General features: G+C 37.6%; 5 protein-coding genes across 8 annotated transcripts; 1 reads left to right on the top strand and 4 right to left on the bottom strand.

The window, feature by feature from the left end:
- Positions 1–20: 20 nt before the first annotated feature.
- Positions 21–2,842, bottom strand: rnasekb (ribonuclease, RNase K b). The gene is made up of 3 exons (XM_053515886.1): positions 2,645–2,842; positions 2,473–2,555; positions 21–581 (listed from the first exon to the last, which is right to left on the bottom strand). The coding sequence occupies exons 1-3, from the start codon at positions 2,720–2,722 to the stop codon at positions 437–439; spliced, it is 306 nt and encodes a 101-aa protein (XP_053371861.1). The 5' UTR covers positions 2,723–2,842; the 3' UTR covers positions 21–436.
- An 81-nt stretch (positions 2,843–2,923) lies between these two features.
- Positions 2,924–7,951, top strand: c17h17orf49 (chromosome 17 C17orf49 homolog). The gene is made up of 6 exons (XM_053516435.1): positions 2,924–3,178; positions 3,252–3,346; positions 6,103–6,204; positions 6,703–6,911; positions 7,017–7,118; positions 7,603–7,951. The coding sequence occupies exons 1-6, from the start codon at positions 3,158–3,160 to the stop codon at positions 7,665–7,667; spliced, it is 594 nt and encodes a 197-aa protein (XP_053372410.1). The 5' UTR covers positions 2,924–3,157; the 3' UTR covers positions 7,668–7,951.
- Positions 7,952–10,636: 2,685 nt separating this feature from the next.
- LOC128545793 (P2R1A-PPP2R2A-interacting phosphatase regulator 1) lies at positions 10,637–16,270 on the bottom strand. Its single transcript, XM_053516434.1, has 9 exons — positions 15,464–16,270; positions 13,558–13,642; positions 13,398–13,454; positions 13,202–13,248; positions 12,420–12,477; positions 12,270–12,337; positions 11,497–11,552; positions 11,282–11,366; positions 10,637–11,143 (listed from the first exon to the last, which is right to left on the bottom strand). The coding sequence occupies exons 1-9, from the start codon at positions 15,562–15,564 to the stop codon at positions 11,026–11,028; spliced, it is 675 nt and encodes a 224-aa protein (XP_053372409.1). The 5' UTR covers positions 15,565–16,270; the 3' UTR covers positions 10,637–11,025.
- A 944-nt stretch (positions 16,271–17,214) lies between these two features.
- Positions 17,215–18,763, bottom strand: LOC128505620 (P2Y purinoceptor 3). The gene has a single exon (XM_053476143.1). The coding sequence runs from the start codon at positions 18,659–18,661 to the stop codon at positions 17,339–17,341; it is 1,323 nt and encodes a 440-aa protein (XP_053332118.1). The 5' UTR covers positions 18,662–18,763; the 3' UTR covers positions 17,215–17,338.
- Positions 18,764–19,369: 606 nt separating this feature from the next.
- im:7136398 (schwannomin-interacting protein 1) lies at positions 19,370–25,083 on the bottom strand. Of its 4 annotated transcripts, XR_008365864.1 has the most exons (9): positions 24,710–25,082; positions 23,266–23,466; positions 22,974–23,104; positions 22,396–22,479; positions 21,570–21,657; positions 21,328–21,441; positions 21,085–21,202; positions 20,003–20,986; positions 19,383–19,833 (listed from the first exon to the last, which is right to left on the bottom strand). XR_008365864.1 is itself a non-coding variant. In XM_053515707.1 (8 exons), exons 2-8 carry the CDS (start codon positions 23,461–23,463, stop codon positions 20,886–20,888), a joined length of 831 nt encoding a protein of 276 aa, XP_053371682.1. In that variant the 5' UTR covers positions 23,464–23,466; positions 24,710–25,083; the 3' UTR covers positions 19,370–20,885. The 4 variants fall into 4 exon arrangements, 3 of the variants coding, with proteins under 3 accessions (XP_053371682.1, XP_053371681.1, XP_053371683.1); XM_053515707.1 differs by having other exon boundaries at positions 19,370–20,986; positions 21,085–21,199; positions 24,710–25,083; XM_053515706.1 differs by having other exon boundaries at positions 19,376–20,986.
- Between the last annotated feature and the right edge of the window lie 480 nt (positions 25,084–25,563).

Below are 25,563 nucleotides of genomic sequence, written 5' to 3' on the forward strand. Positions count from 1 at the left end.
CATTTATAATTTCAAGAAAGGATGGAAAAAAATTACAAGAAGAGTATGAGGAAGTACAATTTCCAACATGAGTAGAAAGTGAACACATAATACACTGAATAAATAACACTTTTCTATTACTATAAAGAACCACATATTAAGAGACAAGAGTTGGTCCAGCTATTCACTTCTTCTACAGTCTTACTCTTCTCAATCTGCTGTGGGAATGTGTAATTCACAAAACATCCATCTTCACATACATGCATAAGAGTTCAGCTCATCACCAATAGAGTATTTCTTCAATTTGTTTCTATATTTTAGATTTATTCATGTTGCATTTCTAAAGACATAAACCTTGAACTGCTGCTACTACCACCAAAACAGAAAAAAATCCATTATAATAAATAAAGTCATCTGCAAATAAATAACATTTGGGCGATTTAATGGAATCTTTCACTTATGTCACCATGTACTCCTGGCGCTTGTTCAGGCGGACCTGGCATAGAGAGATAGCACCCACTCCAACATAAATGGCAGCAGCAATGAAGCAGTTGATGGCCACTTGGTTGTACAGGCTGTAGATCACCTGGGGTGGGTTTTTGCTGTGGGTGTGAGAAATCAGTGTTGTGTTTAAAAGATCCTCACGAAAATTAAAACCAACTAAAAAGCAAAAAAAAAGAACTGCATTGCAAAAAAACTATTTGCCTACATACACGTATATGTTTTATAGAAATTAAATAGCAGGATTTTTAAGAGTAATAATAATTATGATGTTTATTAATTTCCTGGATGTCCTGCTCATTTACACATAAAACAAAGACTATCTTGCACTTCAGACTATCATCCCTGTTTCAAATCATACACCTGCTGTCATGCCCACACAATATTTTTTGTACTATTTTTGTATTTTTATACATCACATTTTACATTTTCGTTTTTAAAATTTTGTTGCTGTGTTATTTAAATTTCTATTTTATTTCTATTTTATTTTGGCGCTTAATTTCTAGTTAACATTTTAATTTTATTGCGAATTCGTTCTTAAGTTTAATTGTACTTTCTAGTGTAATATTTTCTTTTGTCTATTGTAGGTCACAGACTCTTTAGCTCTTTAGAAGCATTTTACTGCATATCATACTGTGTATGTAAAAAAAAAAGCAGTATGGAAGATGAGCGAATTAATGTATGTATTTAGGGTGGCGCAGCTGTGCAGCAAGCAGTCTGATCCTGAAAATTAGATTCTCTCTTACTTTTTTTGTATTTTCCTGACGAGTCTTTATTGGTTTTATCAGAGTTCTCTGGTTTCCTCAAACCTTCCAAACATCAGTAGGGTAGGGAACATCAGTCACTTCCTGATACAATATTATCACAACACCTAGGATTTGATTAAAAGTATTCGATTCGATTCTGGAAGTATGACAATTTTTATAAATATCACAATTTAAAATTATGATTTTTTCCTGATTTTGTTACAATCTGGAGCCTTTAAACAAGTTTTATGATGAATTAAATCTAGCCCATTCCTTATAACACTAGTTTTCAGCATTAAAACAAAATAAGGTTAAAAGTTAAATATTTATCTGAGCAGCACCTACCTCTGTCATCCACCATAACTATTATTTTGTATTTATTTCTAAACAAACTAAGAAATAAATTTACTTCTATCATATGGGATGGAAATGTGAAAATAGTTCAGAGTGTACCATCTGTAGGATTATAAAGAAACTGACATTTTACCGCCTCCAAAGTCTCAAAACTTGACAGTGACTTGTAATAAGTGAGTTTCAGACTAGTTTGCTCACAAAGATTGTAGAAAAAGGTAGATCGGAGGCTTTTACCATGATTTTTGATAATGCAATGCCATAAAAACGCACCACTTGGAAGCTCCTGTGTTCTGTATAGAATAGTTATACAGAATCCGCGCTTCTAACAATCACATGATGACGATCAACAATGGTGTGACTACTGACATCTTTAGAGGAAACATAATGCTGCACATTGCTACCCTAATTCAATTCGAGGTTTAAAAAAAGGGCATAGATAACTGTTGAAGTGTGTATACATTTTTTTAGCTGAATCTGTAGATGAGGCTGATTGGCCAATCACGGTCCCAGCTAATCATACTGAAAACCAGCCAATTCTATTCAATATGATTTGAGAATTAGTGTGGCGTTACTGAATTGATTTATCCCTCCATTTCTACTAGGCAGACTGACTACTCTAACCCATGGTTCTCTGATGGCCTGACCTCCCTCTTGAGGGTGTATTCCTGCCTCACAGAAGAAGATCTGGATCCAGTGTGACCTTTAACAGGATACTAATTAATGAATGAATGAATGAATTTGTCCTTCACATAATCCATGTCAATTTATTCAAAACAGTGCAGGACATCAGTAAGTGTCCATCAGTTCGTGTTTATCACACTAGACACCATTAGAGATATAAATTACACTCATTTTGTCCATATTGTGACGGATTATTGTGGAAACAACTCACTCGTTCCTGATGTCTTCCTCGGTAAAGGGCACATCCTCGATCAGCACGGCGGATTTCGCACTGAAGAAGATCCCCAACATCGCCTGGATAATAAACACACACACACGAAGCTCTTTAGATGCAATGGCTGGAGATGTTAGCTAGTGACACGGTGATGAAGGCCGCCGCTTACCAACATAATGACTCCCCAGATGCTCAACACAATCCCACAGGCGGCTAATTTAGGGCCGCAAAATAACAGAGACGGCATTGCGTCTGCGTTTTTATTTTTTAAAGAACAAACTAAACGAAAAAAATCCAACACTGGCCCGGTATTGTGTATAGACTTCAACGAAGATGGTCGCTAAACAACTCGGTCCCGCTCGGGCTTTTCCGGCCGCTTTCGGCTCTGCTTCCTCATTCGATAACGTCCGACCAATCCCGGCGCGTGCGCAGTGTTGCATTATGGGATTGTAGCTCTAGCGAGCGCGCTGTTAACGTTTCCGAACAACAAAAACAATTGATGGTATGAATGAGTGTTTTAAAAGGGAAAAACAAACCGTTTAGTAATTATATGCTAGATTTTAAACTCTAGTCTGTTGTATGTAGTTAGTAAGAAGTTGTAGAACCACAAGGACAGAGAGTAACCCTTAGGTGACTTAGCTAGCTGTTAATTGTGAGTGTCTCATCAGTAAACTTCTTTAGAATGACTTCATCTTCAGCAAAGGTAAGGATGCACACCAGGTTGTGATGAATGTGTTGTACGTTTTGATGTTAAATAGGTTTTGTTGTGTAAACAGGTGGGAGAGATCTTCTCTGCGGCAGGATCTGCCTTCAGTAAACTAGGAGAACTGACCATGCAGCTGCATCCTGTAGCAGATTCATCTCCTGCAGGGTATGAGTCGAATCCCTTGGATTCATCTATACACACACACACACACACACACACACACACACACACACCAGTTTATTACAAACTAAAAATTATTCTGTACCTCGTTTAGTCTTTTACGATGTCCTAATGTGATTCTCTGTTATAATTACACATATGACCAAATTTATAGTCACAATCTTGAGATTGATTTGTTCAGGAGTCTATTAGACATCATTTCGTCTAAGTAAGTACAATGATGATGATCTGAGGGAGTCCCTGGTACTAAAAGACACCCCCCGCCCTGGTTCTTTAAGTGTTTTCAGCTCCAAAAATCTAATTTTTTATTTGTCACATACACATACATAGTGCGATATGCAGTGAAATGCTTAGACAACTGACCGTGACCTTAAAATGAAAGACTATGAATAGGATGTAAATATGAAAAAAAATGGAAGGTAAATTTAACTAAGAGAGAATAAAATAAAATATAAAATAAAATGACTGTACAGTACAAAATATACAATATAAGAAAAATATATGAAAAAATATAGAAAAATAAGAAAAGCAGCTGTACAATATAGAATTTTTTTTAATTTTTTTTTTGTGGGAATAAAATTAAATATATACAGTAAATGGAAGTGTCCAGGGAGTGTGCAAATGTGCCTGAGCTGAGATTGGACAAGGTATACCTGATTTATTTAATCAGCTTTTTAAATTTATCATTACATTTATTTAATCAGCCTTTTCTGAAAAGAAGTGAGCAAATTTGAGAACCAGATGACTTGCATGTCAATATTTATAACAAACGTAATGATTTAATGTGTTTTTATCAACATGTTGGTCTGTTTTTGGTTCGTGAACAAGTTCCTACATTGCACACATACCGTCTGACTACCTTTTTATTGTGTCGGGTGTAGGGTTTAGCTTTTGCTTCATCTTAAATCTGGTTCAATTTGATTTAACTGAATTGGCGTCATGTGATATACATGTACAGAGCCAATGAAATAAAGTATGTACCCAACCAGAAGTACAGTTGTGCTCAAAGGTTTCTATACTCTGAAAGACATTGCCATTTATTTGGAAACCGTCACTGATGATGCCAAAGATTTGTTATTATTGTTTAAGGATAGTGGTCACATGAAGCTATTAGTTATCACACAGTTGTTGGACTCCTTTTTAAAACCTCATGATAACTGAAATCACAACCCTGATCAAAAGTTTACATATCCTTGAAAGTTTGGCCACATTATAAACACAGGTTAATACACAAAGTTTTAAGTTGTTATTAAAGGGAAGTTTCCTCACCTGTGACTCATTGTAATTGTAATTAGTGTCTGTGCATGACTAGTTAGTGAGTTTGATGTGATTCACTCAATGCCAGTCAGTACTGTTAAAATAAGAGGTCCTGTTGATACTAAGCCGCAGGTAGGTAGACTCGGAAAGATTTCACCCACTACTTTGAAACGCAAACAACTTGGAGAGAAATACAGGCTGCTCTGGAAAAATGTGCTAGTATTGTTTCAAGGAGCACAAATGAACTGCATGGTCGGGTTGTCATGAGAAAGCCGATACTGCACCCATGCCACAAAAAGGCCTGCTTATGGTATCCTAGACAAGCCTCACGGCTTATGGAGCACATCCATTTTGAGTGGTGAAATTGACCTTTATAGTCACAGAGGAGTCAACAAGGCCTACGGCGAAAAGTAGACCATCTCTACTGGTGGATCTCTTATGTTTTGGGGCTGTGTGAGCTCCAATGGCACAGGGAAGTTATTCAAAATTGCTGGCAGGATAAATGCAGCATGTTACCAGAAAATACTGGCAGACAATATCTATTATACAGCATGAAAGCTGTGCATGGGTTCCAAAGCACAAGGCCAAGTTGAAGGTTCCGGTGTGGTAATCAGTCTCCTGACCTCAATATCATTGAGACTATTTGGGGAGATCTCAAATGTGCACTGGAGCCATTTTGCCAAGAAGATTGGGCAGCTACTGTACACCACCTGAGCGAATTAAGGACTTATGCACAATTATTACAAAAGACTGCATGCCATCATTGATGCTTGTCATGTTTTGTTTGATGATTGTGCCATTCTGCCATGCCTTACATATGAACTTGAAATTAAATAAATTTGTTTTGTCTTATCACTAATGGGTTTTTTTATGGTACACATCTTGCCAATTCTCCTAACATATGCAGACTTTGGAGCACAACTGTACATGAATAGGACGTTTGCAGTATAATAATAATAAAAAGAAGAAAAAGACAATACTGGTATGTGGCTAAGGGGTGATAAAACTGACTCTCAAGAAGACCATCCCAAGCAAAACCAAAACTTGCCTCTGCTGCAGAGAAATTTATTTACAGATTAGAGGCTTTACAGAGCATACGTAGCAGACACATTTCAATATGTCCTTCTGTTTAGAGGAGATTATTGTATATTTTAGATGCCTATCTATGTAATGATACTAAAATTTCGGAGGAGCGAAGGCTGACTGGTGAAGTAAGAAATTTCTCCCCTATTAAACAACATTGTACTGCACTAGTATATCAAAGGGGTACACGACCACTCTCTTCACACAGTGATAATGAAAACACATCACCATCCATTATCTAGATTTGTAAACGCATCACACACATTTCAAAATACAAATATTTAATGTGTCAGGGTTGAGGTTTGCTTTCACCGTGTGCTATTTATTCTGCCAGTTCAAGTCTTGTTAGCAGGTTTTTGCTTGTATTTCTGCTTATCTTCTATTTTAACCCCTCTCTTCAGGGCCAAATGGACAGAGACTGAGATTGAGATGCTTCGTTCGGCCGTGAGCCGCTTTGGTGATGATTTGAACAATATCAGCTCTGTCATTAAAGAACGCACAGTGTAAGTTTTAACCTTAGTGATTTGCTACATGGAATAAATTTTATTTTTTATTCTGTTTAAGATAATGATGGTGATAAAACGGATTTATATAAAAATAGACAAAACATAATTCTTGATGTGGTGATGAGCTTTCTGTGGGAAAATGTTTACGTAGCATAATGTAAGGAGTCTCCAGTTTCAGTGCTTTGTGTCACTCTAAGGTCAAGCTAAAAGTTTGTTTTAAGGTCAAGAGAGGAAGAAGAGACTGGAAAAGAAACAATGTTTTACAGAAATTTTACATGTAAATATAAATGGATGAAGTGTTGCTGTTTAATGAATAAATAAACTCATGTTAGCAAATTAAAGGAATAAAACATTTCTGGAAATGTAATCACTTTTGAGCAGGTGCAGTAACTTCTGTGTAGACAGCATCACAAAGCCTTATTAAAGCACAACATCCTAACAAAAATGTTCACTGATTAACTGATGATGCCTTTTTTTAATCTCTTGCTCTCTCAGTGCTCAGATAAAGTCCACAGTAAAGAGGAAGCTGTATGAGGACAACAGAGTCCCGCTTTCATCAGAGCCACCCCAGAAGACTGTGAAGAAATCTACCGTTGCCATGGCAGCCACTCCAGCATCCATGGCTCCGAGTTCACAAGCTGTTACAGCAGGATTGCCACGTACCACTTCTTTGCCACACACGATTAAAAAGCCCAAAACTGCAGGTGACCAGTGCAAAAAAAAATTACTTTGTGTATATTGTTTCAAATGAAGCGTGTTGATTCGTTGCCAGTAAACCAGTGAGTTAACTGAATGATCCCTTGTATCAGATGTGACACTCAGCGCCCTGAATGACTCAGATGTCAACAGTGATTTGGTGGATATGGAAGGATTAGGAGAGGGTTCTACCAAAAAGAACAACTTTGATCAAGGTAAGAATACGTCCTACGTCTGCTTGATGGAATGGATCGAACTTTATGACAAGTATACTGATAGAAATTTGCTATATATGTATGTTTGTGTGCATGTATTGATGGATATAGATATCAGTACTTTTTATACATCATCAGTGATTCTTCTGTGGCTAAATGAGCAAATCCTTACAGCCACATTTCGCCATTTTAGTGGAAATCCTTCCCAAAAGTGTGGAAGTTATTATACCAACAGAAGAGTTATATATACGCAATGGGATGCTTAAAAAGCCCATATGGGAGTGACGGTCAAGGTGTCCACAATTTCTTTTTCTGCCACACAGAGAAACATTTGTAAATTTTGCAGAACTTTGTAGTTTGTGATATAAAAACATTTATGCGCAATTTTAGTAAAGGATTAATAAACAAAAAAAATAAACATTAATAAAGGCCCAGTGTCCCATGAAAGAATAAAACTGTTTGTTTTTTTTCTTCCCCATTACAGAATGTCTGAGTTTGGACTCCAGCCTTATAATGAACTCCAGCGACTTGCCGTTGCTTTCTCGGTGAAATACATTTACTGAACTGTTTGCGAAGTACGAGAAGACCGATGCAAAACCACAGATGTGAGGCGAATAAATTCAGGCATATAAACTTTGGTTTGCTCATGAACACTGGTAGAAGAAAACAGTGACAAACCAATTTCAGACTCTGTTTTAAGTGTATGATACCAGAGAGGTGTTTGAATTTTAATTTGATAGATGTGTAAGCTAAAGCCTAGACTGGCTTTAATCATGTTCAACATTTTCATTGAAGGGTTCAGATCACTGAGTAAAACTCCTACATGTGCTCTATGTCTGTTTTTTTTTGTTTAAATTATACATACATGGATCAGCCATGAGGTTAAAACCACCTGTCTAACATTGTGTCCACATATTCTGCCAAAATAGCTCGGACATATAAGGCATGGAATTCACAAGACCTCTAAAGGTGGTCTGTGCTATTTGGCTCCGGCATTAGCAGCACTTAAATCCTCACAAGGTGGGCCCTCCATGGATCAGCCCCGTTAGTCCAGGACATCCAACACATCCTTTTTCAGAGTCATGTTGAATTTGAAGGCCAAATCAACACCCTGAAATCTTTGTTTTTTAAATATTTTCCAAAGAAATATTGACATTGTGGCAGATGCTACTGACATTAGGGAACACTGTAGCCATGAAGGGTGTTTTTGGGTCCTGGTGTCCATGTGGATGTTATTTTGGCATGTACCACCTACCTAAATGTTGTTTCAGACCAAGATTTTCCATCAAAACCCAGAGCGTCAAACTGCCTCTGCCAGCTTGCCTTTCTCCCACCATGCACACACACATGGACACATGATGTAAAAGAAATCAAGAATTGTCAGACCAAACTGCCTTCTCCTGTTGCTCGTTGGCTCAGTTCTGATGTTCACATGCCCATTGCAGGTGATTTTGGTGGTGGACGTGAATCAGTATGGGCACATTTCATCAATTTGTGCTACATTGACATTGTCACTCATGACCCTGTTAATATTCATCCCACCTTTTAACAGGTGCCGCACCAATGAAATTGTTTCCATGACTTCATTCATTATATCCTTTTTTGATTGGTACTAAGTACTACACACCAGGAAGTCCCTATAAGGCCTCATGTTTTGGAGATACTGGGAATCAGAATCCTTATGCTTGCCCATTTTTCCTGCTTCCAATATCTCAGCCTCAAAAACTGACTGTGCACCTGCTGCCTAATTTATCCCACCCCTTTTAACAGGAATCTATGTATCAATATAATCTATGCTCTTTTTATGTTTTAAAGGTTTTAGTGTTCTGGCTGAACTGCGTCTTTTTTTTTTTTTTTTTGATTGTCAGCAGGATGTCACTGCTTTAGTATAGTTTTTTTCCACTGGGTCTTGACATATTGTTTAATCACACATTTAAAAAACACTTGTTAAATACAGTATCTTTATTTTCCTGATTGATATGTACAATGGAAAAATACAAATTCTAAGGTGAACAGCATTGTGTATCGGCTAGAAATGAGACATTACAAGGTACAGGATATGCTCAGAGGGAATGAATATACCTTTTATATACCTCATTGCTGTATAGTACAGTTCATAAAAATACATTTTCCTCTCCTGTGTGTTGTGGCTACAACATATTTACATCTCAAACACAAGAGGCAAGAGTTGTCTGCTTTTTTTTTTGTCATTTTATAAAATGCTCCATGTGCTTAGAAAAATCAACTCCATCCTCATATTCCAGCTTTGTAACAGTCACTGATTAACACTTGTCCTTCATAATTCTTTTAAAAAGTGGACATAAGATGCAGATAGTCACCTTCCGGTTTAAGTGAGAAAAAAAAAAAATGTACAAACCTAAAAAAAAAAAAAAAAAAATTCCAAGCGATGTCTGTATTTAAACCAAAAACAATTACATCCAATTTACTGAAAAAAAGTTATCTAAACAAAAATGAGCATTTGTGACTTTATATAAATAATACATTTACATTTAAATGATCAATATGTTCATTTAAAAAAAGAAAGAAAGAAAAGGAAATAAAGAATCCACAGAATGTGGAAAAAAAATATATTGAGTCTTTCCTATTCCATGATGTATCTATATTGCACAATTCCTTTCAAGACTCAACTTTGATCCATTGGTATTAATTTAAAACATGTACAACTGGAGACTGTGATAATATGTGCAAATGTCTTTGGAATTAGTTTACAAGGCATTTCATTGTACCAGCAATAAAGCGACAAAGAAAAATTATAAGGAATAGGCAAGGATGTTTAAAGAAATCATTCAGAAAAGTTCCTTTTTAGCTTTGCAAAGTAAAATAAATGCTGAAGTTGAAATATTAGGTCAGAATTAAGCTGATGAGATGTTAGTCTTGTAGAAATGTAATCTGGTTCTAAGTAACAAGACTGCTCTGGATACATGAATGTGTTTGTCAGCAAAAAAGTCTGTAACCAGCAATACTGTACATCTGTTTATCTTTACAATAACCCTGGCAAAAACAAATATGAATATATGCAATGTCATTTTTACTGACGTGAATACGATTGACACCAAGGGGAAAATTATACTAACCATGTCTTATTAATAGACATAAAATACAGTTTTACAGTATAGCTTAATTTGTGTTAATTTGACTTGATGCCTAGCGAGTCACATAGGTGCTTTTGTGACATAAAGGCAGGATGACAATAAATATGGGAACATTTTTACTTTCACATAAATCCTAGTTAAAGCTTGTGCTTCTCATCTGATTAGATAAAATTTTTTAAATATGTTTTTTTTTTTAAGAAAATTTGAAACCTCCATTGTTCTTTCTATACTATAAACCACAAGCTTTTAAGCAGGCGGGTATTCTGTTATTCTAAGGGTTGTATTAGAAATTATAATTAAAAATGACAAAGCTGTAAAACATACAAAGAGCATACACTACATGAACACACTTGTGGCCTGAAAAGTTCACAGATCTAAGGATAATACTTTTTTTTGGGGGGGGGGGGGGGGGGGGGGACCTCAATAACTGTGGACGAGATTGAAAAGCATGTTCTCAGTCTGCTGAAAACTAAAATCCAGGAAAGAGCAAGTTTGATTTGTCGATCTGCATACTCCCAGCCAATCCTTAAGTCGAACTGAGGACTGAAGATTGCGATCACAAACACTGATTATGAACACAACTGCTGAGTGTTAAATCCAGGTGCAAATGAACTATTAACAAGTCAGATGTAAATATTTTCCATCTTCAGTCATTTAACATGGAAACCTTTGTGAAAGTCACTCAGAAAGGTGATTCTTGCTAATAACGTGGAACTGAATACATTCCTTAAAGCACTGAGTACGGAGATGGAGAGCTGATCTCAGGACGTGGTTACCTTCTCCTTACTCCGAGGTTAAATGCTGGGGTGTTGGGATGTAAACGGGGAGGGAGGAGAAAGCGAGAGTGCGATGTTCTGAGGGCTTGGACATACAGCTATAGTGCTTGACGGAGAGTCGACTGACTGGGAAACACTGCACAGAGAAGAAAGCACAAAACTAATACTTGGGACAGAGAAGAAAAGAAATGAAACATGATATTTTATTCCATTTAATTTCCAAAGCTGATAATTAGCTTAATAGACGGGTGCCTTTTGTTTTTAAAAGTCTTACCTGACAGTGCAACTAGTTATGTGGGCAGGATCTGTAACTCCAGCAACAAAGAGCTTTTTAGGCGGACCGTCGGATTCCACCCCACCTGATCGGGCAGGTCAAAAAAACGAGAATGTATCGGAGTGTTGAAGGAAGCAATGCAGCTCTTTGTGTATCATCACAATAAATATTTTACACTTGGGACAAGTATTTAGTGCAATTTTAACTGTTCTTACCTTTCCTTTTTAAAGGTGCAACCACTGGCCATCTCACAGAAGAACTCACTGACCCCCTGTCACAAATCAATCAGAGTGTTTCCCAAATGTTATGTTAAATACATGATGAATGCAACGGTGTTTAAACCTCTCCTGCCGTAGCTGTAGCTAAATTTTATCATACTACACCAGTGTCAACCAAAGGGGTTACCCCAGGTTCAGAGAAATAAAGAAAACATGCAGTTCTTTGAATGTCCACTGGGGACACCGCTGTCTTTAAAGTGAGTCAAATCCCATAAAGCCTCCCTAAATCAACTTTACAATAAAAATAAAACAAAAAAATAGTTCCTTACAAAAAAAAAGTTTTGGTCTCCATAACTAGATTTACTATTCATGTCCACTGTACAAGGATGAATGTTTATGTCACTCAAGTTAGGTAGGCGTGTTCCAAGTAACAGCCAGGCGCTGTTTCCTCCACCCATTTATGGATTAACCAGGATTTAGGCGAGTCTAAACCGCTCTTTAAGAAACCTATGGGCAATATCACAAGGGGTTTGTCCAGTTGTTTTTATACAGTCTATGGTGCCGACAAGATAAAGCAGAAATCTCAAACTGAATTCTCCCGTGAAAAAAACTAGTGCTCATCAGTGAAAGATATGGCTGATTAATTTCTTTTTCTAAGTTGCAAAAAGCAACAAAAGCAAATTTTTGATGCTATTGATAATTAGAAGTAGTTCTTACTTATTATACTTTTTAAACAAACAAAAGGCACCTAAAAATACAATGAAACCTACCCCCTGAACCTTCTTGTTGGACTGGGAGAGGAATTAGGAGTAACTCCGGAGTCTTGGGAATGGAAATCCTATGACAGAATGTGAATGAGGGAGAAATTTTTTTAATGGATTCTCAAGATGTGATTAAATCAAAGCGTTCGTAATACTCACTGGTGATAGATGCCCGTGCCAGTGAGTTCCAGGAGGTGAAGGGACTGTAGCTGAGGCACTGTAAGCAAGTTAAAAAAGAAAGAAAGAAAGTCAGTCATACATAAGACACTCTGTGTGCTGTGGCGTTATGCTATATTATACGACGGTTAGTTCCGACCCAGCAATCTGAATGAACGAGAGGCATTTCACGAGCAGTGATAATAGACTGTAACAGCATCAGGAACATTTAACTATAGTACTGTATATGCATCACTTCTCATCGCAGAATTCCACATTCAAAACCAGTCACAGAAACACTTTCAGCAAGAACAAGTGATTTTACACTCTAGTGCACCAGCTTTTTATTTAATGCTATTTGGGATTCAACCCCGCACCCTGGAGGACAGCAGAGCTGATATTCTAAAGTGAAATAAGTGGAAAGATGAAGAAAAACTCAGGAGATTTAAAGGACTGTCCAGCACTTCCATGGTTTATTCTCCTCACTTTTTGGCCACTTTGTGCTGGAGAGAAGTTTAAATTATTTTACTGTCCCCAGCTTATTTATTGAGTTCATTTAGTTTCTCCAGTCACAGAAGATCTGAGCAAAATAAACTGGTTAAATAAAGAAAAAATCTGTTTATAATAAACAGTGTTTGTGGAACTGTTATATAAAAGCAATATAACACTTGAGGCCGAGCTGTTGTGCCTTCGGCGTTTAGGTTGCGCCCTATCGCCCTCTCGTATGATATTGTTTAATCATGTTTTATTCTCCTTTATGTAGAGAAATATATTAGTAGGGTTACCTTAATCTCTGTAAACTCCCTCTGAGAGTAAGTTCCATGTTCTCCATCTGCACGATAAAATAATATTGTCAGTACAATAATTCATAGGCCATATGCAAAATATGCCTGTTTAAGCCTCAGTGCAGCTAATTATGGAAATCAAACCAGACCAACTAACCCTGAGTAGTTCCATGCTACGGAATTAAATCTCTCTCACCTGCCGCCTGGGATCTGGTCTCTCGCTGCACAAGGAGAATGGAGAAAAAGGCAGGGTCTGGGGGGGGGGATAGACGATGTGCTGATACATTTTTTGGGGGGAAATGACAATGATGGTGCAACATCTCAACTTAATATCTAATATATAAATACACACTCACTCTAGAGGGGCAGCTTGGGTTTACGGAGACGCTGCTCCGACGATACCGGGCCGACGTGTTTGAGCTGAACACTGTCATTCCATCACTGTTGGGAAAATTTATAAGACACACAAGTCATTTACGTTTTGCCTAGGATTACACAACACCTAATAAGTACTCTCATTATGCAACACAAGATTGCACAAGATCCTGGTGCTGAATATCACCACAGTAAAAGGTCAGTGGTTTAACTTCTGAGCTAGTAACTGGAAGACTGAGAGGTCAAGTAATGGCCACTGATGAGACCTTTAACCCTTAAATTCCATCTCTATGCTTTCCCTAATCCTCAGTTGGATTCAGTTCAAGCACAAAGTCATTTCTAGAGCGATCTGTGCATACAAAACACAATAACAAGCCAAAACACCAAATCCAAATGAAAAAGGTAAGTTTTTTGTCTAAGCGACCTTTTTATGAAGTTACTTGCATTATTATCATCCGGAATACTTCTTTCTTCTAAATAACCCAGCTTTCTTTAGTCATGTTTTCAATTTAATATAATCTTACAGATTAAACTGATATGCACTTAGATCCCTAATTAGCAAGCCAGAACTCCCAGAGAGTAAATGAGGAAGAATCCTTGAAAGGAGCCAGATTCAAAAGGGAACTCAGACACCAGATCATGCAAATTATGAGTCATTACTCTTTTACATCTGTACGCTATAAAGTCAAACAGTTTTGAGTGTGTTCATTAATTTGCCACTTATCATTTGGCACAGTCATTTTTAACGCAGTGCAAAGCTGACAGCATATCTAAAATAGTTGACAGCATGTCCAAATTAAGATCATGTGAACAGCCTTGATAAAAATAAGCATGAATAAAGGTGTCAGTGGATTCATTTAGACTCTAGATAAATTAACATCCTCAAGCTATATGTTTTTTTTTATGATCACTGAATATAGGCAATCAGCAACTAGCGTGTGATGTAAATAAGAACCAACCCTTTCCATTTGGAGTTAATGTTGATGTGATTTATCCGTTACAGTATTTTTGATTAAGATGGGGTCTCCGATTTGCTGTTTGTTTTTTTGTTTTTTTATGTTTTTGTAATTACTGGTCGCTATTTTGTTTTTAAAAACATGAAAATCTTAATTATACTTTAAAATTAAAAAACATTTTTACATAAATTCATATATGAAAAATTCCAAAGTTCTAAAATGTATGTCAAAATTCATTATTAAAGGCTCTGTGATTTTATCGTTATGTGACCCAGGCAACAAAAAAAAAAAAACTAAAATATACAATATCTAAACACAACCTAAGCTAAAGATATTATTTGAAATCAGTATACTGTATAAAACATTTTAAGCAGTCTGCACATTTTGTGTAGAAAGTCTGGTCTATTCTGTGTATATTTCACTATCTACAGCTTTGATTACACACACATCTCATTAGCAAGTGGTTTTATAATGGCTAAAAAGAAGTTTAGTCCCAATACTGTATGTTCTCAACACATTGTGTCTGTGTATGATTCAATTTTTACCATACATCTACCGTAATTTCCATTCATGATTTGGTTTCACTGACTACAAATCTTCCACAAAGTTGACAGTTCAGCATAGTCATTACATGTTTTAATAATGTGTTGTGGGTTTCTTAACCCATTTCCATAAATTTCAGATATCCTTAAATATTTCCGGTGCTTAATGCAGGCCAATAATTTGACCCTTCTGATATGGTGACCTTTTCTTTTTGGCCCTTCATTGTATATACCTGTTGTCTTGAGGAAAATGTAATCATAAATTCATTCTCTTTAGAAACAGAGTAAGTTTTCATTCTACCATCACGATGTCTAATGAAGTTATTATAACTTAACAGTTTGTATAAAACACTTTATTTAGAATAACATGTACTGTGTGTTTCTCTTACCTGACGTTAGTGATCATGGGGGCGCTGTTGGACCTCCGTAAAGCCCCGCCCCCGTTCCCTCCAGCTGCGCCTGCGCACTGGTCAACTTCCATTCTCTCCATGGCTCGTTGGCGGGCCGGAGTGTGATTGAAGCAGGCAGCCGGACTGAGCGCGCTCCACAGCGGCGTGAGCTCAAAATTTAACGCGGCGAAAGCCTGACCAGCAGGCCGCACGCTAGAAGTGCTCGGTCCAATTTAAAGCCCGGCTGATAACGGAGCGGGGATTATTTCAAGCGGTCCCTTATCAGTCGCATTCTGTTTAGAAGTTGTACGGTTTGGACCCAGGACACGGTGCACAAAACTCCCCTAACTAGTTTGTCGGGTTATTGCTCAAGTAAGTTCAGGACTAGCTCCGACAGGTTCGGCAGCCACTCGCATAACTTACACCAGTCAGAAGTAGTTTTGGCACTTGGCGAAACTTTCAGTTAACGCTTTACAACACGTTACTTACTTTTTAAAAACTTGAAATTCTTAAACACAAATCATTTACGGCTAGGAAAGTAGGCTAATGGGCTAGCCACGCAAGCTATTGAAGTTTAAGTGCTAGTTTGTAAAGCAGCCGAATAATGCTGGAAAAACAAGTTGATCAGACTGATGCAATAACGAGTGCGAAGATTTCCTAATTACAGCTATCAAACAGTGCAAATCAGTCGGTCCATTAGTCTGGCTTGCATTAATTTAGTACATTTTTAAAAATATATGTATGTATATATATTACCCGCAACCAAATAGTGATGGTCTTCTTCTTCAGCAACACCACCTCGCTCTGGCCATGAGAGAAACTGCAGCCTCGATAATAGACCCGTCTGATCTCTCTGCCAGCTCCACTGATTAATGCCCTCAGACTCACACTGCTTCATTCCCATCACCTTACATCTCAAAGACAAGCTGATTAACGGGAATGCAAATTGACCTTAATACGATTCAGTCATTTTTAAAAGGAAGTAGAAATATTTAATATCAGCATGCATCAGACAGCGTATTCTGAGCAGACACATACAAGAATGGTGTCAGGGCCTGTAACAACGGGCCTTCTGTGTAAAACTGTACAAAAAAGTGAAAACTGTGTAAAAACCTTACTTAAACAGGCTCTAACTTCAAAATATGACATTTCATGTTCTATCCCCTGTGTATGGGGGATGGATACAATTTACAAAACATTTTTCATTTTGATGAAAAAAAAGCATCTCTTGTTCATTATTATAATTTACGCCTTGAGATTTGTTCATCAGTATAATTTACACCATGAGACTTTCACTGACATGCAGGAAGCTCTTGCATAAGGGTCAAGGTGATACCAGTGGGATTGTGCTTCATTTTAATTTCTGCTTAATCAGGACAGGAAAGCATTTAACTATTAATATACACATGGTCACAGGCTGTGGATTATTAACACCGTTTCCTGTTTTCTTTCCATTTATTGACTTGTTCTTATATATTAATCAATCTCATTACACTCCATTTGCTAACAGCCGTTGTAGGTCTTGTATTAATTAATGGAGTGGAGTATACAAATCAATCATTTTAATGTCCTAGTTGCGAACAATCATTTAATAAATAATTAATGAAAAGCGAATTAATAAGTAATTTTCTTTTTCCCAAGTTGAAGTCATGTCAGCATTACAACAGTAAAAATAGTACATTGTCACAAGATTAGAATGGCTCAATGTAGGCTGCATACATATCTATTTTGTGTTCCACAATGGGAAATAACCACATACTAAGCAATGAGGTGCTTATATATGACAACATCAGCACAAGGAATCTGAATAACAAATATTATTCTTGCTCTTTTGATAGAGAACTTGTACATAGAAAATAAATACATAATGAAATGTTATTCAGATACAGACAGTTCATAGGAAATCCACCATGCACAAGGTTTGGTTATGTTCCCAGTTCTTTGTGTGAGTTCTGATGGTTTAAAGTCTCTCTTTTGAGTATGATTTGTATGTTTTTCCCCTTGTTCTCCTTTTTCAGCCACAGACTCCTTTCTCAGTCCTCCAGGAGCCCTTGATGGCCAGACATGGTGCATGTGATGACTGGTTTCTGTCAGTCCACAGCAAGAGATGGCATTGTCCCCAGTAAGAAAGTAAAGTAGAGCGTTGAGCCACGAATTGAATGACGCCAGGGGTCGAGTGACTTTATAGCAGACAGAGATAGCGTGCATGGTTTGGCACTGTGCATTTTTCTGTTTAAGGATGAGGTACAGCGTCCGGGTGATATGGAATGGCAGGAAGCACAGGGCGAACAAGAAGGTGATGGAAACGATTGTTTTGATGGACTTGCGGCGCCTGCTGATATATGGTGCGTGCTGAGAGCCAGAGATCGAGATTGAGGTCTGATTGGTGGGGCCTCTTTCATTTTCACCACTCTCCTGCATATAAGGTTGTGAGTGCAAGGTCTGAAAGATGGTTCGAACCACCTGCGAGTAACACCATGCTATGACGGTAAAAGGAACAAAAAAGCCTAAAAGGTGAAGAACTATTCCATATGGAATGTACTCCAAGAACTCAGTATCTGTTGCAACATCAAAACAGTTCTTAAACATCTCAGGGCCGTCCTTTTTTGACTCACTTCCCACAGATGCATTCTTTCCATTTCCATCCACCCTGGGCATGTCACCAGTTTGAGCGAAACGGAAAATTGGACAGGTGAGCAGGAACACCACGACCCACACCATAGCACAGGTGCTCTTGGCAGCACGCTTGCTCTCCAGCGTGATGGTTCTGATGGGGTGACAGATACCCAAGTAGCGATGCACAGAGATGCAGGTGAGGAAAAAGATGCTGCAGTAGAGGTTAAAATAAAAGAGGAAGCGAACCAGTCTGCACATAAAATCCCCAAACACCCAGTGGTCATGCATGACGTAACTTGCAATCAGAAGCGGCAGAGACAAACTGTACATTAAGTCCGTGGATGCCAGGTTGACCATATAAATTAGTGAGGTATTCCATTGGCGGGAACAACGGTATGAGCGCAAAAGAACAGTGGAGTTTAGGACGACACTGAGTAAGAATGTTACAGAGTAGCACAGGGGTAAGATGATGTACTTGTATGACTCATCGTTGCTGCAGCTGAGTGGTGCTGTCAGGATTAAACCTGTGTGGTTACTCGAGGAATTAGAGTTTGTGTCTGACTCCAATAAAGCATCTGCCATGGCGCTGGGGAAAGCAGTAGTGATCAGCTGTTTGTGTCATAAATACAGAGTTTTATCCTACATTTCCTCGTCGCTGCTAATGATTAGTTCTAATTATATTCCTGTGTTTGAGTAACTTGATAGAAAATCCTCAGACCTTTCCCAGTGCTAAACAAAATCCAGTCTTAAAAAAAAAAAAAAACACACACACCATTGTATTTAAATAATTAACCTTTTAAATGAAATGAAGATTTATTTCCAATACCAAAATTTCATCTGTAATACTCAAGTGTCTTCATCACGTTAAGTGTTAAGAATTTGTCCTGTCATTTACCCCTTAAAGGCAATTCCTGTTAACCAAATTATTATGCTGAATCAGCCTTTACATGATCTATTAACCTTTCAATCAGTAACAAGCTTTTACTTAAACCTCCCATTCATAGTTCTAGTTTCTTATTACTTGCATAAAAAAAAACTCTGCAATATGAAAGATCTTAAATTTCTGACCTAATCTGCCATAGAAAAATGAACAGGAAATACTTACATGTCTGGAAAATGAGCAATTCATTCAATCTATTTTTGGAGCTACGCTTAAATGCCACCGTTGCACCAAAGAGACACACCAGCGTCTAAATATCAAGTGTTTGTCACACGGAGGCCGTTCTTACACTGCAGCAGCATGTGGGCTCACAGGTACACTTTGGTAAATAATTAATATCTATTCATTAAGACAGAAATGCTGAAAGGAAACTCAATATGGGATACAGTACAGTGTGGCCCTTTAGAAACAGCAAGAGAAAACAAGAAATACTTTGGTTTGCTTACAGAGTTATGTAAACGAAAATTACTTTAGAACAGTTTAGCTGCAAAGAAACTGCCCATTTATCCATTCATAACATACTGATTTAAAAAAACAGCATATACTTTAATAATGATTTTTTAAATGGTAAACAGTTACAATTTCCTATCCATAGGTGCTGATTGTTATTCTGATCTGCTCTCACTCTCAGATCATGTCTTACTTTGCTTGGCTGAGCAGCTGAGCTGTGTAAGGCTGAGAGATCATGTTTATTAGACACTGACATTCACTCCACTAGACATGCTATGAGGTAGAAAGCGGATCTACAGGAGGTTGTAAGTTAGAGCATATTTCTCCATGCCGGGTTTTCAAGCGCGAAGCTTCAGCAAGACACCTGCCAAGAATACAAGGTTTATTGCTCCTTCTTGTTTAAAGGCTCATGATTTAAAAGGAAGGTAAAGGGTATTACCAAGAAAAAAAAAACTTAACTTCTATTACACTTTGGGTCATTGCATGGGCAACAAGGTTAACAAAAGGTCTGGGATACAAAATATAAATCATACCTTTCATCGTCTTATATTATTCCCTCCATATCACATATCCTGCAGATACACGGGCATTGCAGTAAAACATTATAAACAACAATATCCCCTGCACTTTAAATATTAACCCTAAATACATAACACGGACACTTGACTGCTTGTGACAATAAACTCCTCCCTGCTCATTGGTCCTTTGTTTTGCTTTGCTTCTCTGTTAACAAAATGTACAAATGAACTAAAGAAAATGTATTTCATTTCTCTTAGATATGTGGTTAACAAAATAATCATGTCTCTCATTATTAGTGGATAACAACACAGTATCTGGAACAATATCTTTGTAAAGTTATCAAAAAATGCCTTACCTTAAGCACTTCCTTAAAACATTACAAATTTATTTAGTTATATTATTTAAGAAATAATTATACTGCATATATAATTCTAATAATTATTTAAAAGAAAAATATCCTCAGTGTTAGTTTTTACAATTAAAAGCTCGATATTCAGCAGACGCTATACTGTAGAACATTACATGCGGTTGATATTTCTATGAAGTGGTTACTGATGACACACATGCATTTCATAGCAGCTTTCACAGTTTTTATGCATGGTGAAATAAAAAAAAATGTTGAAAATATGAAGAGCATGCTTATTTAGCTACTCTTTAACACATATACAGTTTATCACAATAAAACTTGTGACTAAAATAATTACCTTCACATAGTAAGCAATATTTGTGTAAGCACAAAAAAATCAAGACAAACAGGATCATATGGCTTTGTTAGCGTAAAGTAAAAAAAACATATCAGACATAAAGTTGCTGGTGTAATATAGGTCCATTATTTTAAAAAGGTTTATCATTCAGTAGCCTATTTTATAATATAGGCTTATTGTTGCTTGATGTGAGTCAGAGTGATGTCATATCCTGTACGTCAAGGAGCATGGCATCTTGCTTTGTTCGTAGATTGTCTCTCACCACCAGGTGCTTCACTAATTCCGAGCTAAGGTCTGTAAGTTACACACAAACATGTCTGGTTATGCTTATTATGTATTTATAAATAAAATGGATCTTCACAACCAAGAAACAAAGAAAAGGATGTCCTAACCTTGAATCTCTTCCTGGAGGGAACGCCTGAGGGCATTTAGCTGAAGGACGGAGCAGGTTTGCAGGTCGCTCCGGCTGAGTTTTCTTCTCCTAAAGCTCACGTCCTTGTGGCTCAGCTGCTGCATCATCAAAACACACCAGAACAATGTAGGAACAAAACAGTCTAGCACAAAAGAGTGAATGAGTCACAGACATGACATCACAGTGTATTATATTGTGCAGTGCTGGAATGCGTTTAAGGCACCTGTTGCTGCCGCTGCTCAGCCCAAAGCTTATCTCGGAGCTCACTCAGAGCTGCTCTCACTTCCTCCTTCAGGCCGGCAGAATGTCGCCGCTGTGACTGTGACTCCTGTGGCTTCTGGCCATGAGAAAGCAAAGAACCATTCTATTAGCATAATAGCATCCTGTAAATTACATACCTTAGAGTAAAGGAAAAGAAGTTCATTTTAAATAGGAATATATATGATTTTTTGGAGTTGTGGTTACCTCTTGGAAGGATGCCCCTTCATCACCCTCTTGATCACTCTCACTGTCGTTGATAAAACACAGCTGTAGGTTCTTTGGACTGTTAAACCTATAAACATGGATTAACTGCATTGATGAACTCTGTGAGAATTATATGTCCTACAATCTGGAGTATAAGAAAAAATATATAAAATGTAATGCTTATATATTTATCTCAAAAATATACTGCATTTCGAAGCAGGATTGCCTAAATTGTGTCAAGTATCCTTTAAGATTTTGATTACCTTTTTACAAAATATAATACATGCCAATATTTAGCCTTGGTACTTATTTTTTCTATTTGTAATATATTTGTACAATGCTTGTAATAATATCTGTATTCTTATTATGACATTTGCAAGTAAAAAAAACATTTTATTTACCTAGCACTTTTAACAATGGTCATGGTCACAAAGCAGCGTTACAGAATCCAAAAATTATGTGAGAAAATATGCATAAATTATAATAACAGTTTGTCCCTGATAAGCAAGTCAGGGGCGACGGTGACAATAATGAAACTCCCTGAAATTACATTATTTTAAATATATATAATATTTGCCCAAAAATATTTTACTGGGCACGGTGGTATAGTGGTTAGCACTGTGGCCTCCAGGGTCAAGAGTTTGATTCCTGCCTCTGGTCTGTGTTTGTGGTTTGTATGTTCTCCCTGTGCATAGTTGCTTTCCTCCCGGTACTTCGCTTTTCCTCCCACAGTCCCACAGATTAGGCAAATTGGTGTTCCCAAATCCCAAATTGCCTGTAGAGTCTGTGTGTGTGTGTATGTGTGTGTGTGTGTGTGTGTTTGCACCCTGCGATGGATTGGCACCCTGTCCAGGGTGTACCCTGCCTCGTGCCCAAAGTCTCCTGGGATAGGCTCCAGGCCCCGGCAGCCCTGTACAGAATAAGCGGTATAGAAGATGAGTGAATGAATAAATGAAAAAAGTATTTGACCTATTTTGTGGCCAGATTTGTTTTTTGTTTTTTAAAACAAGACTATTCTATTTAATTTTCAATTAATTTTCAATTTAAAATTCAATTATTTAAGTCTGTATGAAATGTGAATGTATATGAATCAAAATGATGATAAGAGTGTCCCTTTGTATGATTAATAGACATATTGTCCAATTTAGGTTATTTAAGCTTTTTAAAATAGACAATCTTCTGCTATTTACTGAATTTAAGCAGTGATCTGAAAACAATATTTAGCACATTATAATGTGTTTTACTATTATTTCAGCTAAGTCTGATACCCCCCTTTTTTTAACTACAAGGTCACAGTCTATCACAATCTAACAAGCTCCTCAAACATCAATATGAACTTCAAGAATAATGTGAGGACAGCGAGTCTCTGTATTGTGTTGCAGCTTAAAAGCAGTCGTGACATACCGAGATGTCATGCATGGAAAACGGTGTCCTCCAAGATCACCTGTATCTTCCCACTGCTTTCGGTTAAGTGACTGGTACTTAACATGGGGCCAGGGTCCGGTCACTGGTTCCTGTTCTGTTAAGGCCATAGACTGGGATAACACAAATATTAATTATATATTTTTTTAGAGTGGACTTTGAGCTGTGATAATGTTTCACACAAACACAATTACTGACAGAATAAGAGAAGATGATAACGCCTGAGAGTGGAGCCTTTACAAAACCTTTGACAGCTGAATGATTGTTGACAAACCTCAGCTTTTTTCCTCCGTTCCTCCTCCTGTTTTTCAAGCTCAGCTATTCGCAAACTCAGGTCCTCCCAGTGCATGATGGGAAGGTCCTGGTCTTGTGTGCGAGGCTCCTGATGTGCCACAAGGCTGGCACCAGGAAGAGCTGGGTCATCAGCATTTTGTGCTTCCTGTCCATAGTCACTGGCCACCTCCTCTTCCATGTGCTGATCAGTGAGGAAAACAAATTTAAGAAAACCATCCAATCTTAAACTTTTAAGGGGTTAGGGGTAGCTCAGTGGTTAAGGCACTGGACTATGGCTCAGGAGGGCCTAGGTTCCACCAAGTTTATAGATGGATAAATAGATATACTCATTGATCTCATGAGATAAATTATTGTGTTAAAGCAGCAGGTTACACAAACAGTAGTAGGGTGGAGGAGTAATATACTGTATATAAATTAATACAGTATTGCAGATGTTAAATATAGAAAAAAACTAGGGTTAATGAAAACTGGCAATTTAAAATAAGAAAAATAGATGAATGTGCAAATTGTCAATGTGCATCAAATGTGCGTAAAGTGACAGTGAGTAATGGGACATGTACTGTATATACATTGCTATTGTCTTCTGTTACATAGAGGTGAGTATCTGTACAGGGCCAGGGGTAGCTCAGTGGTTAAGGCATTGGACTACGGTTTGAAAGATCCCAGGTTCAAACTCCACAACCACCAAGTTGCCACTGTTGGGCTCTTGAGCGCGGCCCTTAACCCTCAACTGCTCAGATGTGTAATGAGATAAAAATGTAAGTCGCTCTGGATAAGAGCGTCTGCCAAATGCCTAAATGTAAATGTCTAAAAGTAAATGTACAGTGCAATGGCGAACGGTAGGAATGATTTCCTGAAGCGTTCTTTGTGACAGTGAAGCTGGATCAGTCTGTTAGAGAATAAACTCCACTGCCCCTGTAGAGGATAATGTAGTGAGTGGGATGGATTTTCCATGATTGACAGGAGTTTGTTGAGTAATCTGATGTCTCTCATTGTCTCCAACCTGTCAAGTTGCCACTATTGGGTTCTTGAACAAGGCCCTCAATTGATCAGATGTATAATGATGATTAAATATATATATAAAGTTAGGGCAAATGCAGTAAATAAATGTTGTTTTTTAAATTGTTAATAAAGATTCATCCTAAAATGTTAAAATGAGGCACAAATATAAACACAGAGAGTTGGCTGATGATCTTTCTAAGACGTTGCCAGCACAGATTGTGGTCTCACTCAAACTTGCAGTGCTTAAAAGTTTAAAAGTTGTTAGTTTTTTTTTGTTTTTTTTTAAAGGTGCAGGTCACCAAGTACAAACGCAGTTTTCTGAACTAATCAGTATGCAGACAGGGAAAGTTTCTGAGGACGAACCACACATGCCGTAGTGTGTTTGTCTAAGGGGGGCGGATGACATGAAGTCAGTTCCTTACCTTTCCTTATCGCGGCGATGAACTTGACACACAAACTGCCATTACGGTCCAAAAGTCAACGTACATCCAAGGGGACAAATTCACGCAGTTTAATTAATTGTGTCTTGTTAGTTAATCATTCCTGCTGTGTGAGGAAACGCGTCCCCTCCCCCTCCTCCCCATCTCACACTTCCCGCCGCCCCGCCCGCTCGGCCGCTCGCGAGATCCTTCCGTCGCCCTGTTTGTTTAAAGCCTGACTTTACGGAGTTGCGTCTCTGACAGCTTTTCAGTTTTAACCAAACGATTTTAATTTCTAGCCCCCCTTCCCTTAAAAAAAACAATTATATAAGTTTAAACCTTCACTCTACGTTCCGCGTATACTCTTTGGCTACTTTTGGAATGAAAAGTGGAAGGGGCGGCCGGATTGGGAAGTCTGGGGAGAAACTTAGGTGTCCAATTTCACAATGTTCGGAGATGACGACTGAAAGCAGATGGAAAAAACTCAGAAAGTGCTCGCGTACTTCACATAGCTGATAAAGGCGGAGAGAGAAAGAGAGAGAGAGAGAGTTTATCATCTGTCTAAACAAAGGCTCAGTTTGCAGTGACATCGTTGATTTTAGTCTAAATATGTAATGCTTGGCTTGAATTTCTAAAGTGATTTATACGCACATGAATTTAGTTTGTGTTACTTATTAGAGTGCAATAAAAATCTATTACGAATATAATAAAAAAAAACACATGCAAGATTATACTTTGTTTAGGCTGAATTCACATACATGGTACATGCAAAGGAATTCAGTAGAGCAGGGATGACTTCTTAATAAATAAATAAATTAATAAATAAATACCAATAAACAGAACTGAATGAACCAGGG

The sequence above is a fragment of the Clarias gariepinus genome, chromosome 17 (assembly GCF_024256425.1).
Source record: "Clarias gariepinus isolate MV-2021 ecotype Netherlands chromosome 17, CGAR_prim_01v2, whole genome shotgun sequence".
Lineage (NCBI taxonomy): Eukaryota > Metazoa > Chordata > Actinopteri > Siluriformes > Clariidae > Clarias > Clarias gariepinus.

What these genes read in the sequence shown, in the direction of transcription:
- rnasekb (XM_053515886.1), bottom strand. Translation starts at nt 2,722, where the DNA reads ATGCCGTCTCTGTTATTTTGCGGCCCTAAATTAGCCGCCTGTGGGATT. An exon ending in TCTGGGGAGTCATTATGTTG is followed by an intron (nt 2,556 to 2,644) that starts GTAAGCGGCGGC and finishes TTTATTATCCAG; the next exon opens with GCGATGTTGGGGATCTTCTT. An exon ending in GAGGAAGACATCAGGAACGA is followed by an intron (nt 582 to 2,472) that starts GTGAGTTGTTTC and finishes TCACACCCACAG; the next exon opens with CAAAAACCCACCCCAGGTGA.
- c17h17orf49 (XM_053516435.1), top strand. Translation starts at nt 3,158, where the DNA reads ATGACTTCATCTTCAGCAAAG. An exon ending in TGACTTCATCTTCAGCAAAG is followed by an intron (nt 3,179 to 3,251) that starts GTAAGGATGCAC and finishes TTGTGTAAACAG; the next exon opens with GTGGGAGAGATCTTCTCTGC. An exon ending in GCAGATTCATCTCCTGCAGG is followed by an intron (nt 3,347 to 6,102) that starts GTATGAGTCGAA and finishes CCCTCTCTTCAG; the next exon opens with GGCCAAATGGACAGAGACTG.
- LOC128545793 (XM_053516434.1), bottom strand. Translation starts at nt 15,564, where the DNA reads ATGGAGAGAATGGAAGTTGACCAGTGCGCAGGCGCAGCTGGAGGGAAC. An exon ending in GGGAGTTTACAGAGATTAAG is followed by an intron (nt 12,478 to 13,201) that starts GTAACCCTACTA and finishes ACTTGCTTACAG; the next exon opens with TGCCTCAGCTACAGTCCCTT. An exon ending in ATAACTAGTTGCACTGTCAG is followed by an intron (nt 11,144 to 11,281) that starts GTAAGACTTTTA and finishes TTCTCTGTGCAG; the next exon opens with TGTTTCCCAGTCAGTCGACT.
- LOC128505620 (XM_053476143.1), bottom strand. Translation starts at nt 18,661, where the DNA reads ATGGCAGATGCTTTATTGGAGTCAGACACAAACTCTAATTCCTCGAGT.
- im:7136398 (XM_053515706.1), bottom strand. Translation starts at nt 23,463, where the DNA reads ATGGAAGAGGAGGTGGCCAGTGACTATGGACAGGAAGCACAAAATGCT. An exon ending in AAGGGGCATCCTTCCAAGAG is followed by an intron (nt 21,442 to 21,569) that starts GTAACCACAACT and finishes TCTCATGGCCAG; the next exon opens with AAGCCACAGGAGTCACAGTC. An exon ending in CTGAGCAGCGGCAGCAACAG is followed by an intron (nt 21,203 to 21,327) that starts GTGCCTTAAACG and finishes TTGATGATGCAG; the next exon opens with CAGCTGAGCCACAAGGACGT.